General features: G+C 37.3%; 1 protein-coding gene across 1 annotated transcript in view; it reads right to left on the reverse strand.

Moving 5' to 3' along the window:
* The window catches only part of NRAP (nebulin related anchoring protein), a 50,336-nt gene that overhangs the window by 26,463 nt on the left and 11,306 nt on the right, over positions 1-12,567 (reverse strand). The window contains exons 10-20 of the mRNA XM_030488170.1: positions 12,133-12,237; positions 10,186-10,302; positions 8,329-8,433; positions 7,293-7,400; positions 6,484-6,588; positions 5,475-5,573; positions 4,862-4,966; positions 3,178-3,285; positions 2,397-2,498; positions 1,743-1,940; positions 1,416-1,520 (exon numbers count right to left, since the gene is read on the reverse strand). Coding sequence (XP_030344030.1) covers positions 1,416-1,520; positions 1,743-1,940; positions 2,397-2,498; positions 3,178-3,285; positions 4,862-4,966; positions 5,475-5,573; positions 6,484-6,588; positions 7,293-7,400; positions 8,329-8,433; positions 10,186-10,302; positions 12,133-12,237 — 1,257 coding nt within the window. The remainder of the gene's footprint in view (positions 1-1,415; positions 1,521-1,742; positions 1,941-2,396; positions 2,499-3,177; positions 3,286-4,861; positions 4,967-5,474; positions 5,574-6,483; positions 6,589-7,292; positions 7,401-8,328; positions 8,434-10,185; positions 10,303-12,132; positions 12,238-12,567) is intronic.

A 12,567-nucleotide genomic window follows, 5' to 3' on the forward strand; every position in this document is an offset into this window, starting at 1 on the left:
TCACTCATTTGAGAGCAAGCTAAGTATCTCTCTCTATCTTTGAGACAGTACAAGGAAATTCAGCACCTTATTTGAAGACCACAGTATGATAGGGGAGACCAAGCGTGCTTCTTGTATACTTTAGTCAAATTCTTACTCTAACCATGGGGGTTAGAGTCTTACTTCAACCATGAAGTGGGGCATTCCACCTAGGAAGGGTGTAATGCATTTTTTCATTAGCTGGCATTTCAGTAGAGAAATCCTTCTGTTTGAACTGATGGGTGAACAGATCAGTTTATGCTGCGCCTCTGCTAGAGGAACACAAAACAGAAGTTAAAAAAGCATGCAGCACTTCAAAGAGGTGCTCATCGCTTTATTTTAGGAACCTGGAAGGAAGGGAGGCAGATTAAAAACAGCATGTTTTGTCACATTGCATGGAACACAATGTAGTGACATTCTGCAAAGAAACGACAAAATGCCAGGCTCTGTATGGCAATAGAGATCTCTAAAATACTATCCACCAGTCTCCAGTTCAGGTGACTGTCAGCCATCTCTTGGCTTTATGCAGCACTGGAATGAAAAGGCAGATCATTATGGATTAAATATTTGTGGAAGTGATTATTACCACAGCACACGACAGCAGTAGATGTCAGTCTATCCCTAGCAAGACAGTAGATCTGAGAGTAGCTGCTCTTCTTCTGTTTCTCAGATGTATTTTTCCCCCTCGCAGAAGTAGTGAGAGGATGTCAGAGACCCAATGTATTAGAGAGTGTGATCTCCAGTAACTAACTGGCTTCTGTTCCTTCCCCCAGCACTAAGTGGAATTTTATCCTTCTTGTCAAACTTCCCCTAATGTATTCTTCTATCTGTCCTTTAGTTTTCCTAGCACTAGTGAGATGGCTGAACCATAGCTAAGCAGCTGAGGAAGTGTGCTTCCATAAGGTTAATGGCAGTGCAAAACCATGAATTAATCAAGTGAAAGCAATGAGAAGCAGCACAAGCTGAAGCTGCCAGTAAAGTCACATCCCTTATTTGCCAAAGAGCAAGGAAATTCCAAACATGGCTAACAAACATCTGATTTTTCAACACTGTTCCTTAAAACTCTATGCATTTCATGTAGCATGTGTCATAGAAATTCTAACTCCTTCCAACACCGCTCCGCAAAATGGGCAGGTGAATGAAAAGAGGTGGAAGCACAATTATGGGCTCTTCTGCCTCACGAACTCGACACAATAATCATATAATGGGAAAACATATTTTTAACCTCTAACCCAGGATCTCCTAAACTGTCAAATAACTAAACAACATCCATCAATTCTTCCATTTCTCAGGTTTTCAGTATTAGGAATTACTTACCTATTCCACATAATTTAGTGGAATAACTGCATATAAGCATTTGAATAAACAACAGATAGAAGCCTGAGTACTTTTCTTACCTCACTGACCAAATCTCCTGCTTTTTTGGCTTGTTGTATATTAAGACTTCCTTCTGTGATACACCCAGCTCCTTTCATCCACATGAGATCTGCCCTATATCGAAGCTGTAGAGGAAAACAACATTTATTGGCATGTGGAACACATGTAAAATTTTTGCATGTGAACATTTGCACTCTTTCCAGTTTCAAAGGCATTGCAAAGACAGATAAAATAAGTCATAGTGTAATCAAACAGCATTGTATGAAATGAGAATTAACATCAAACTTAAAAAGTCTATAAACTTTCATGCTCCTTATAACAGTTAAGCTGATTATACATCATCTTACATCACTCTGGAGACCATAGGCCTTCTTTGCCCATTTTGTCTTCATGTCTTCTGGAACCACTGTGTATTCATGCAGTCTCTTTCTATAATCTAAGTCACTAGCAAGTTCCTGAGCCTTCTTAGCATGTCTCAGGTTTATCATATCCATGGGCAGATGGAAATGGGTCTTACTCTCCTCAAAATCTTTTTTATAGGCAACCTAGAAATAGAGGAAATGAAAACAAGTTGTCTGTACCAGTGCATTGCAAAGTCAAAGCTATCTTAAATGTCTGCTCTTGTTTGGGTCCTATAAGGGATCCACAAAACAGATGGCGGAATCTGGAGACATCTTCTCTATTACAGTATATATGACTTTTAAACATACTTCAATCTGCTTGAAAGTTTCATGTAGAAGTGCTTATACTGGGGGTTTAATAGGATGTTATTTTCCTGCCCCAAAATAAGGACACCATCAGCCAAAAATTCCTTATGAGAACAAAAATACTATGCAATCATTACAGATCCACAGACAGAGGAAGGAAACCAACCTTTGTTTTGTTAAATACTTCCAAGAATTTCTTATAGTGAAAGCAGTAACATGGTAGATTGCACATTGTTGCTGAAAGATTCATAATTATGAATAACACCTTCTGACTAAGATAAATAAATAATTTACCTCACTACTCATCTTGGCAACCTTTAGAGAGTGCAAAAGTCTTGAATCTTTGGCTCCAATTGCTTTTCCTTTTGTTTTTTCATATTCTTCTTTATATTTAATCTGTGAAAAAAAGTAGTTTAAGTTAAAGAACATTTCCAATTACCCAAGAGATAAGCAAGATGTTTTTCACTTGCAGCTTGGATGGTCAAAATTTAGAAGGGCTTAGTCTGATTCTCATGTTGTCACTTCAGATATCCCAACTGTGCAAGGTTGGTATCATTTATATTGTCTTTAACCTCATTCTTTAAGGGTCACTCCTATGAGGTAGATATGCTTGTAAACTGATTAGCTAAATTATCTGGTTCTTAATCAAAAGTTTCTTCCTTTTTTGCCTCTCCACAGGTTAAGAATCATGAGGTAAGTTGTTAAAAAAGAGTTTGTTTGGAAATTTTTTTAGATACATGTGTATATGTTAAGGAAGCAGACTGAAGAAACATGCATTCCCTTTGCAGTGGATGATAACAATATTTTTGAGGCTATAAACAATTCAAAACACTGAATTTTACTAATGGGGTTGTTTTGCTTCCTTCTGTACACTTGTATTTAGAAAAAATAATTTTCAGAGGGTGAAGTTTCATAGCAGAGTCTGAGAAAGTTTCCAACTGTTCACCAGCCATTGAGAAAGATGGACAGCCAAATGCAGGACATAAAAATCCAGATGAAGTGATCTAAGCTCTACCTCCCTGTTCTATAGCAACTTATATAAAGAATAATTCCTAGGTAATTAAATATAACATACATCACTGGCAAGATCCCTTGAAGCTTTGGCAGCAAGAAGAGGCAGAGAATCAAGTTTCATTTCAAAGCCCTGGCCCTTACTCTTCTCCCAGCCTTCTTTGTACTTAATCTGAGAACGAAAAGACAGCAACATGTCACTAACACATAAATACACATGATCTTCAAACATGAAAATTACTAAGAGCAAAATAGAAGTATAACTATGCTCAGTCCCCAAACTGGAACCTTAAGTCACAGTTCATTATCATTTTGAGCTAATTAATTGTTGAGGATTGAGTGAAGAACTTTATACCTGGAGTTTACTTTAAATCCCAGAACACGCACCAATAGCTCTCAATTTTAAACAGGCATAGGCGAGAGAAGGTTTTTCAAAAGTGCCTGTGATTATGTCTACATGCACAAATAGTGTAGATCAACAGAAGGTGATCTAGGGCTTTTGTCTCAGAATCAGACATCACACTACTTATTGCAGGATTTTTCTTCCCCCACCAACAGACTAGAGCTAGTCAGGTCCCATGCACGGAATGCCTATTTGTAGCTGCAGCTCTTTATGCAAGCTGCTGGATAGCATCTTTCAGTTTGGCTGCATTCAAAAGGAATCCAGCTTATGTGCTGTGAAAAAAACCCACGATGTGAAGCAAAGCTCAGTGAAGCAACCCTTATGATCAGCAGATTTGCTTCAAAAGCATGCCCATGAGCCACACGATATCACAAATGTAGATGAAATGCATGAGAATCACATGCTTAACTTCTGAAAGTTAGTATTAGTACTAGTTTTTTAAGTTCTTTTTCAAGGTTCCACTTGAAATTCCATTAGAGCAGGACCAAGTATGCCCTCATGCATACTGTACATGCACTTAATGAAGCATCCAGGAAGTCCTGATTTCTGGATTTGGCTTTTCATATTTTACTGGTATCTAACAATGAGCATGCATCCCAGCACATTATAACCACAAAAAATGTTGCTCCACAAGACTCCACTAATGCAACTCAAATAAAACTTAGGGGAAAAACACAAGGTATGAATACTCCAGGAAAAACTTGCAGTAATGCCAACTCACAACCATGAAAAATTATGAAACTGGTTCAAAAATAACAGTCACATCAGTAATAAGTGTGGAGGTTATGCACTTATTTGTCTTGTTGAGGTTTTTTCCCTCCAAAACTATCAACAACAATGGAGGCCCGAAAAAAATACTTTAAAAATTACATAGAATTTAAACTTTTCCTGGAAGTTCTTGATTTTAATACCCAGATGTCTAAGTAAATCAATACATATTGTTAGGAATTCTGAATGGCAGCAACAGTGGGCTTGATCCAAGTTCACTGAAGTCACTGTGTTTCTTTCCATTGACTTCAGTAAGCTTTGAGTTATCAGAACTATGCAAATGTTGCTTCTTCATACAAATACCACCTCAGAAGCAGTTAATTTTGTGAAGTGAACACTAATTCACTAAACCAAGTCAAATCATCTGAAAAAGTCTAGTAGTTTCACTGTACTTGAGATGGTATCCCTCTCTATATCAGAATATCTGTACCAGAACATCTATACCATATTTCATGCTGTTTAGTAAAGACCAATGACAAATGCGAAATGCTTCCAGAAACAGTGTCATCATCTCTACATTCATTTCTGTCTATTAACAGCATCATGAGTACCAATACTTCCACACCATGTGGCTTACCTCACTGTATAACTCAGCATTTGCTTTTGCTTTGACTAACTGAGGTACATCCTGAGGTAGAGTGTAGTTTGTTTTTGTCTTCTCATACTGGGCTCGGTAGTTCAGCTGCCATATATTGAAAAAGTCAACAACAAACTCAGTTATTTTTAACTCACTCACAATGACTGTTAGATTGATCAACTGCTATTGAATTTCAGGCTATTAGTGCCATATGTTATAGATAGGTATGGCTGACAAATACAAGGGCAATAAAGCAATTATAACTTTTACCTAGGTACTGGGAAGTAGAATAGTTATTCTATAAATAGAATAGTTACTTATTATTGATAAGTAGAAAATATATTATCACAAAACATGCATTAATAAATACACAGAAGAAAAATCCCTGAAAAAGAATACTAATAGGAACATTAAAAATGGAGGAAAATATTACATCTAGTGCTATGCTTGCCACATTTTTGGAAGGGATCTAACTCTGTTTTTATCCTTGTTTTGATTGTAAATCTGCAGATGAACTATCAAGAATAAAAACACTTTAGTGCTACAAGTGCTATGAAATACAATTATCTTATAATTGTAAGAAACAGTGGTGGCTAATGATGACAGAACTTACATCACTGAGCTGCTGTGCATTTATTTTGGCTTGAGCGATTTGTGGAGTGCTGGCAACAGAGCTGTACTTCAGCTTGTCTATGCTTTGCCTGTAGTTTACCTAATTTAAGATTAAATAAAAAGATTTAATAAAGAAAGAAATGTCCAGACTAGAAAATGAGAGAATGAGTAGACAAAGTTTTATTAGCTAATATTCTGGATAAATCATGCCTTAAGCCATAATAAATTGAGATGAGGAAAATGCCAGGATCTCATGGATGAGATGCGAGTTAGTGTTCTAAAAATTTCCTAGTCTGAGATTACAGTTTGTATCTCACTTTTTGAAAATGAACTTCACTTATAACCCCTCTCCTTCAAAACAACAAATTCTTAAAAAGTTGCAGTTTCAGCTAGTCCTTAAAAGCATTCCTATAAAACTGATATTCTTAACCATCACTTAGACTATTTTTATCTTTATCAGGCTGTAGAGCTCATTTAACCACAGCAGTACACAAATTTCTTCATATTGTTCCATCAGTAACTCAACCCCAAGCACAGAGGGCACCTCTCTCACACGGATCACAGGTACAAGGAAGGTTGTGTGACCAATTAGTTCCCCTTCTTATGTGACCAATTAGTTCCCCTTCAAAGGGAAACACCTATCTTCAGGCAACTCACAAAGGATGAGAAGCATATTTAAGTCTCCTTGTCCTTTTGGTGCTTGATGCTGCTGTTGAAGCTGTTCAGGATGGTGAGATGTTCTGCAACACAAACTAGTGATAGGGCAGAGCTCACTCATTTCACATCACTGTACGACCCGTGCTGAACTGCAGCCAATGACAGGAGGTGGCAGCACTTTCCATTCCTCTGAGCGCTCTTGACTCCCTGCACTTTTTTTGCTTTAACTTTGTTATCACTAGCTGTTTGCTCCCATGATTAAATCATCATTTGACACATGCAATCTATCACAAGCTCTCCTACAGGGACAGAATGAACCATGCAAGTCATAGGGAAAAAAAAATACTATTTACATCTTTCAAAGGGACCAACTTCCTTGTTGTCTGATACGAAGGAGTGAGAGTAGCTGGGTAATTGTAGTCAACACCGTCATGTTTGTAATCAGATTTATAGGCTATCTGAAACACAGGGAGAACAATAAAAAAAATCATCTTCTTTTTTTTAAGCTGTCATTTGTTTGAATAATTATCAGTCAAGAGGAAAGGAGAAACAATAATATTAATATTAAATGCAGAAAACAAAGTAAGTTCAATGTCATGAGTGACAAAGAAAATGAAATTATTTGCATAGTTTAGCCACTAATTGATTCTTTTTCAGCTCCTCAATTAATCCAATGCCAACAGTGGGAGCATTAACTTAACTTCCACCTATGACACATTTCTTTTATCTTTCTGCTTAGTTCTCAAGCTTCTTACAGATTTGTAAATAATGTACTTGAAGGAATGGTATGTAATGAAATAGCTTCTTGACTAACCCAGTAAATTAAATTGGAACCCAGAAATCTTCATTAAAGACTGTTTTTTTCAGCAGAGGTCTGACCCTGGGGGTGGCGGCAAGCAACCTTCAGTGTTCTACTGATGTCAAAGAAAACTGAAGGAGCTCGGTATGTTGCCAGATAACTGAATTTGCTTATTTTAACTTCTTCCACATAGTGAGCTATAAATCAGTACAAAAAGGCTTCTACAATTTCTCCTTTTCTCAACATATCTATCCTTTGGATCCTCAAAACAATATGATCTAAAGTTTTTTATCAACTTAATGCTGGAAAAAACTTTAAGACAAGAAAGCAACAGCCATACAAGTGTGATTAAAAAAGACTTACATTGCTTGCCAAGCTGCCAACCTTCATGGCATGTAGCATTCGCTTGTCCATGCCGATACCCACATAATGACCTTTCATCTGGTTCTGGTAGGTTTCTTTGTATTTAAGCTGTACCAAAAAAAAAAGGCAAAAATATTCTGATAAAATATATTTAATTTTTCCATATATTTCCAGTTTCCATATGTTACAGAAGTGAGACAAACTATTACAGCTGAGGTCTGATTTCTGTAGTGTTGCACCACTACAGAAACTCGTGAGTCCAGAACAACCTTGGCACTTTAATAAACAAAACCTAAGACCCTCTGTGAGTTTCCTATTTTACAAGATGTCACTTACATGTTCTTCATATCACTTGGATGCCACATAAAGGAGATACCTCCACATTCTGTTGCTGCATATTTTTTTTATCAGAAACAGATATTAGAATGAAGTTGCAGGGAAGCATTATTTGTACATTAACAAATGAAATTACAATCATCTACCAAAACTAGACTGTTCTGGTGCAGCTTTCACAAAGCCCAGAGCAGGGAATTTGACAAGATAAACCACTCTCATGCGTGTGGCAAAAGATTTACTCCTGCTGGATATCAGAGAATGGTAGCAAGCAGTGTAAAACAAAATTATACTTCAGTATCATGTGGTATAATTATTACTATTGATTACTTTCACACAGTAAACATGTTTCTCTCTGACATTAACTCTGGTAAAGTATCTTCTGCTTTCCTTTCCAGTCAGGAAATGGACATGCAAAATGAAATAAGTAATAATTACAATAGATAACAATAACAATTGACAGCTACTTGTCTAGATTAGCAGTCCATTGTAAGCAACCTCTCTTCCATATTTCATAATCCTATATAAAATGAGCCCCAGTTATCTATCAGGATACACTAGGATAGCTGCTGTACAGATATGGGTTAAAATCATATCAGTTATAACCAAATGCCCAGCACATCTGAAACAAACACAACAGATGACTTGCAATTCCAGCAGCTACCAGCTTAAGAAAGCCACACATGAGGTACTGGAAACTTACATCACTAGTGAATTTTGAGATCTTGCTCACATTCTTGAATTGTGGAGTATCACAGTAGTTCATGCTGTAGCCTCTGTTGTTTTCAAGACCCTTCTTATACTCCACCTTAGTGACAAAAATGCACAAGGGATAGATACAGTAAAACCTTAACATGCTCTGTCAAGTTCCTACACACATTTTTTATTAGCCAGACCCACTGTTCAGAGATTTTGATACATGGCTTTAATCAGATGGCATATGATGAAAATTAATATGATTTTCATATACTCCGTGTTTGCTTCATAGGCAAAAGGAATGCAATCAATTTCATCCATTTGGACCTCAGCAAAGAGTATGAGACAGTGCCATGAGGAAAATCATTAACAAAAACAAGGATCTATGAAGGATTTTTATGGTGAGTGTGGAGCAAATGTAAGCAAAAAAAGCAATGGGTGTTTTCCACCATGAAGGATTGACCAGGGGGAAGCTTACCAGCAGAATTCTTCAGAGTAAGTTTAAATACAGAACTGGTTTAATATTTTCATTAAGTACCTTACTCTGAAGTAGGAATGTTGAGGGTGATATTAAAAGGGGTGGTAATGGAAATGGGACTAAATTCAGCAATGTAGAGGTTAATACATGTAGGGAGAAGTCATAAAAATTTCAGCTATAAGAGCTCATCACCTGGAAAGGCTAAGAAAGAGAAAACTGTTCATGTGTAGGCTGACCACAGAAAGATGGTGAGATGACAGCGTAACACAGCCATCAAAAAGGTAAATGTAGACCAAGGCTGGAGCAAGAAGAGATTTTTGAGCAGGCACTAGGAAGTGTGCATGCTATGTACCAGATCCAGCAAGAACTTATGCACTCTTACAGTCATTCCTGTTTAAGGAACATGCACTCAGCCTGTAACAGCTGCAATGAAAGACTGTGAGAGATGAGAAGAATTTGGCTTGCTTAGTCTAGGAAAACAAAGGCAGAGAGAAGAAAATTATATCCTTTTGTAAACATCTCAGAAAGGCAACCATGCAGGGAGGAGAACTTTTAAACTAAAGGGCAATGTTGGCACAAAGCACAGTAGTAATAAAGTGGACAGGAATAAATGCAGACTAGAAATTAGAAGAAGAGGATTATATGATACTGTGCCGAAACAGCAGGAGCCAGGAATCATTGGCCCAGGAGGCCCCTTCCAGTCCTACTTCCAGGCGTTTTTCATTATTGAAGGTTTTATACTTTGACATCTCAAGAGTATAAGTTTTTAAACTGCCATGGGGAAATCTCTAGAAACTCACATTTATTAATATCTTTATAGTTGATATGACACTATAAATAAATTAATAATTCAGAATCTACTGAGAATTCCCTAGCAATCTTCTCTTGCCAAGCAAAAGAAGAATGCATTAGCAGTAACTCACAGTCTTTCACATGATGGAAGAAAACAGAAACCTGCATTACCAGAATGGTACAAATTTTGGCTGAGTTGGTGTTACTTCCTAATTATCAGTAGAGCCTTCTTTGAAATGCTCCAAGTATCCTAACAGACCCAAGTTATCCTAAAGCATTTATGATTATAGCTTCACAGGACACTAAGAGCACAATTCAGGGTGGGTTTTTTTAGATTTATATTCTTAATGTGGCCAGAATTAGGGTTACTCTTCTGGGATTAGCTTCCCATACTTCCATACAGATCATTGGAAGTGTCAGATAACAGCACCTGAAGATCTGCTCTTGCACCTTTCCTTCCCATTATTGAGCTACCCACAGATCATGTTTGTCACATGCAGTGCAGTAAGAACAATATTTGTAGTCCTTACCCATCAGACACAAATGTTTGTATGAGCTGCATTAACTTGTTAACAGATTGATTCAACCCCTTACCTCACTGACAAGCTTGTTAACACTCTGGGCTTGCTTAAGGGCTAAGTTGTCTTCAGCTGTTAGGGAGTGAAAGTGAGCTGCACCTTTCATCTTGGAAAGATCCTTCTTGTATTTTACCTAAAACAAAAAGTAGGAAAAATTATAAAATAGATATCTACCTTTTCACCATTGCTAGACTGGCTTCATGAGGCAGGATAAGATCTTTCCTATTCTTCCTTTGATAAGCAAATTGAACTTGCTAAGTTGAAACACTGCAAGCTGTTCCTGAAAAAAACCACATATAAAGTCCCAGCCCCAACAATTCCTGTCAAGACACTTCACTAGACAGCAATTTTTAAAAACCATTTTTTACATAGATTGAAAAGCTCTGGTTGTTCATAGCTTGAACAGATAACTAGCAAATTCTTCTAAAGTGACTGGTTGGAGCTTGTGTGCTCTTCTATTACTGAAGTTCATTCTCAGCACTTTAATTTTAGACTTCTAGTCAGAGAATTCCAGACAGTCATCAAGTGCTCTGCAAACTTTTCCTTTTGTAGAAATTAACTTTTTTAAAAGCTGTATCTTTTTGCATGTATACTATTTTTAAGGGAATGATATTTCTCTGCCAAATCAAGATTGAAATAAGGGATCTGTTAATTTCATTTAGACATCAGATTATTGACTTAAATTGGGCTCAGATGGGTGAAGAAAGGTGATACTTATATCAGACTTTTGCCAAACTTTGTCCAGCTAAACCCCCATTCGGAATATATTTCAGTATTTCTTGCATACAATGAGATGCTTATGTTTTTCATCTTATGTTACAGCTTCAAAAAACAGATTCACAATGTACAAAACAAGTTATTTTAAATGTGCTGAAGTGCAAAGTGTTTGGGTTTTTTATTTTACAAGTCTGCACACAGTTTCATAGGCTTTAAAGATATGAAGCAGCTTGATAATTACTCTAGTGTGCAAATGTTACTGCCATGAACCAACCCTTCTCCTACCGCCAGGTATTACAAATTAATAAGGGAACTACTGACCATTAGCATTTTGAAAACCTATGAAGCTTCCACCTGTATGTGGAGAGGTTAAATATTTCATATTTAAACAGGGGATCACTAAGTTTGTCATCAGAATCAGGACTGGTCACAGAAGGTTTCAGATTTTTCACGTTCTCAGTCATAAGCTCAGGTAACAAGAATATGACTGATCCTTTCACTCTATTTACTGCTAGCGCCTAGTCCAAGCTAGTACAAGCTGAAAGACTCAGCAGAAAACAGCCTGAGCCCATCAGCCCAGACAGCCCCAAGGGGGATTGGTGTCCACACTACAAAGGTTGTAACTAGCAGGAACCCTTCACAGCAGCCACAGGAAATGGCCTCCCCAAATAGGACTGAGGCTCTTTAATCAATGGGCTGCATGCAAGAATCGCACATCACCACCTTCCTTGCCAATTCTTTAGCTTACCACCCAAACCTGCAAATGCCCAGCCTAGAAATAAGCTCAGTCTTGTGAAGTGACAGTGTCATACTCTATGGTTTCTTTTCCTCCATATGACTTGTTTTGTGCTAGAGGCATGATACATCAAAATATCAAAACCAGTTCAGCTCCTTCATCCTCCATTTATTCACTACTGGGAATACCACAGTAGTCCACAGGATGATTAAGGCAGTTGAAGGTTTCATTAATAATACAGGTGCAGATTTGCCAGGAGGGTTAACCTAACAGTAGGAATCCCCATTAGTTGCTACATCCATCTCCTGCCTCACGCAAGTTGGAGCTGTGTCCTCTTGTATTAATGGATATTATTAATCCTTTGAGCCATCCAGCTCCCAGCAATGCAGTGAAATGTCATTGTTGTTTACTTCTCAAGTGTAATTTTAGCATTCCCCTTCCAGGCACTGCTCTGACAAACTGCTGTTTTTAATTGTTTATGAATTGTATTGATTCAGGTTTCATACTTACATCACTTGCCAATTCATTTGCTTTCTTGGCATTTTGATAAGCTGGAGTGATCATAGCAGGAAAGCTTCCTTTCCCTCTGCGCTCTTCAAACTCATCCATATAATCCTGAAGAAAATTCAGACTGTTTACTCATCATACATGAGCAGGTGGGATCATAGGTGATATCACAAACCTCATAGTCCTTGTTAGCAGGAAAGTTCATTGCTTCATTTTTGTTTTTCTTTTTTATTAAAAAGACAAATAAATCACCCATTAGATTAACTGGGCCTGTAAAATTACTTGTGTTGCACTGCAGGATAAATTCAGGTGGCAGTTAGCTGTGGTCAAGATAGCATTCAAGTATACAGTAATACACATCCTTCTAATCTCACCTCAGTTCTTACAGAGATGATATCTGCTAGCCCTTCTCTTTATCAATACATGTTTCCTTGTAAA

Source organism: Strigops habroptila, chromosome 5 (assembly GCF_004027225.2).
Source record: "Strigops habroptila isolate Jane chromosome 5, bStrHab1.2.pri, whole genome shotgun sequence".
Taxonomy (NCBI): Eukaryota; Metazoa; Chordata; class Aves; order Psittaciformes; family Psittacidae; genus Strigops; species Strigops habroptila.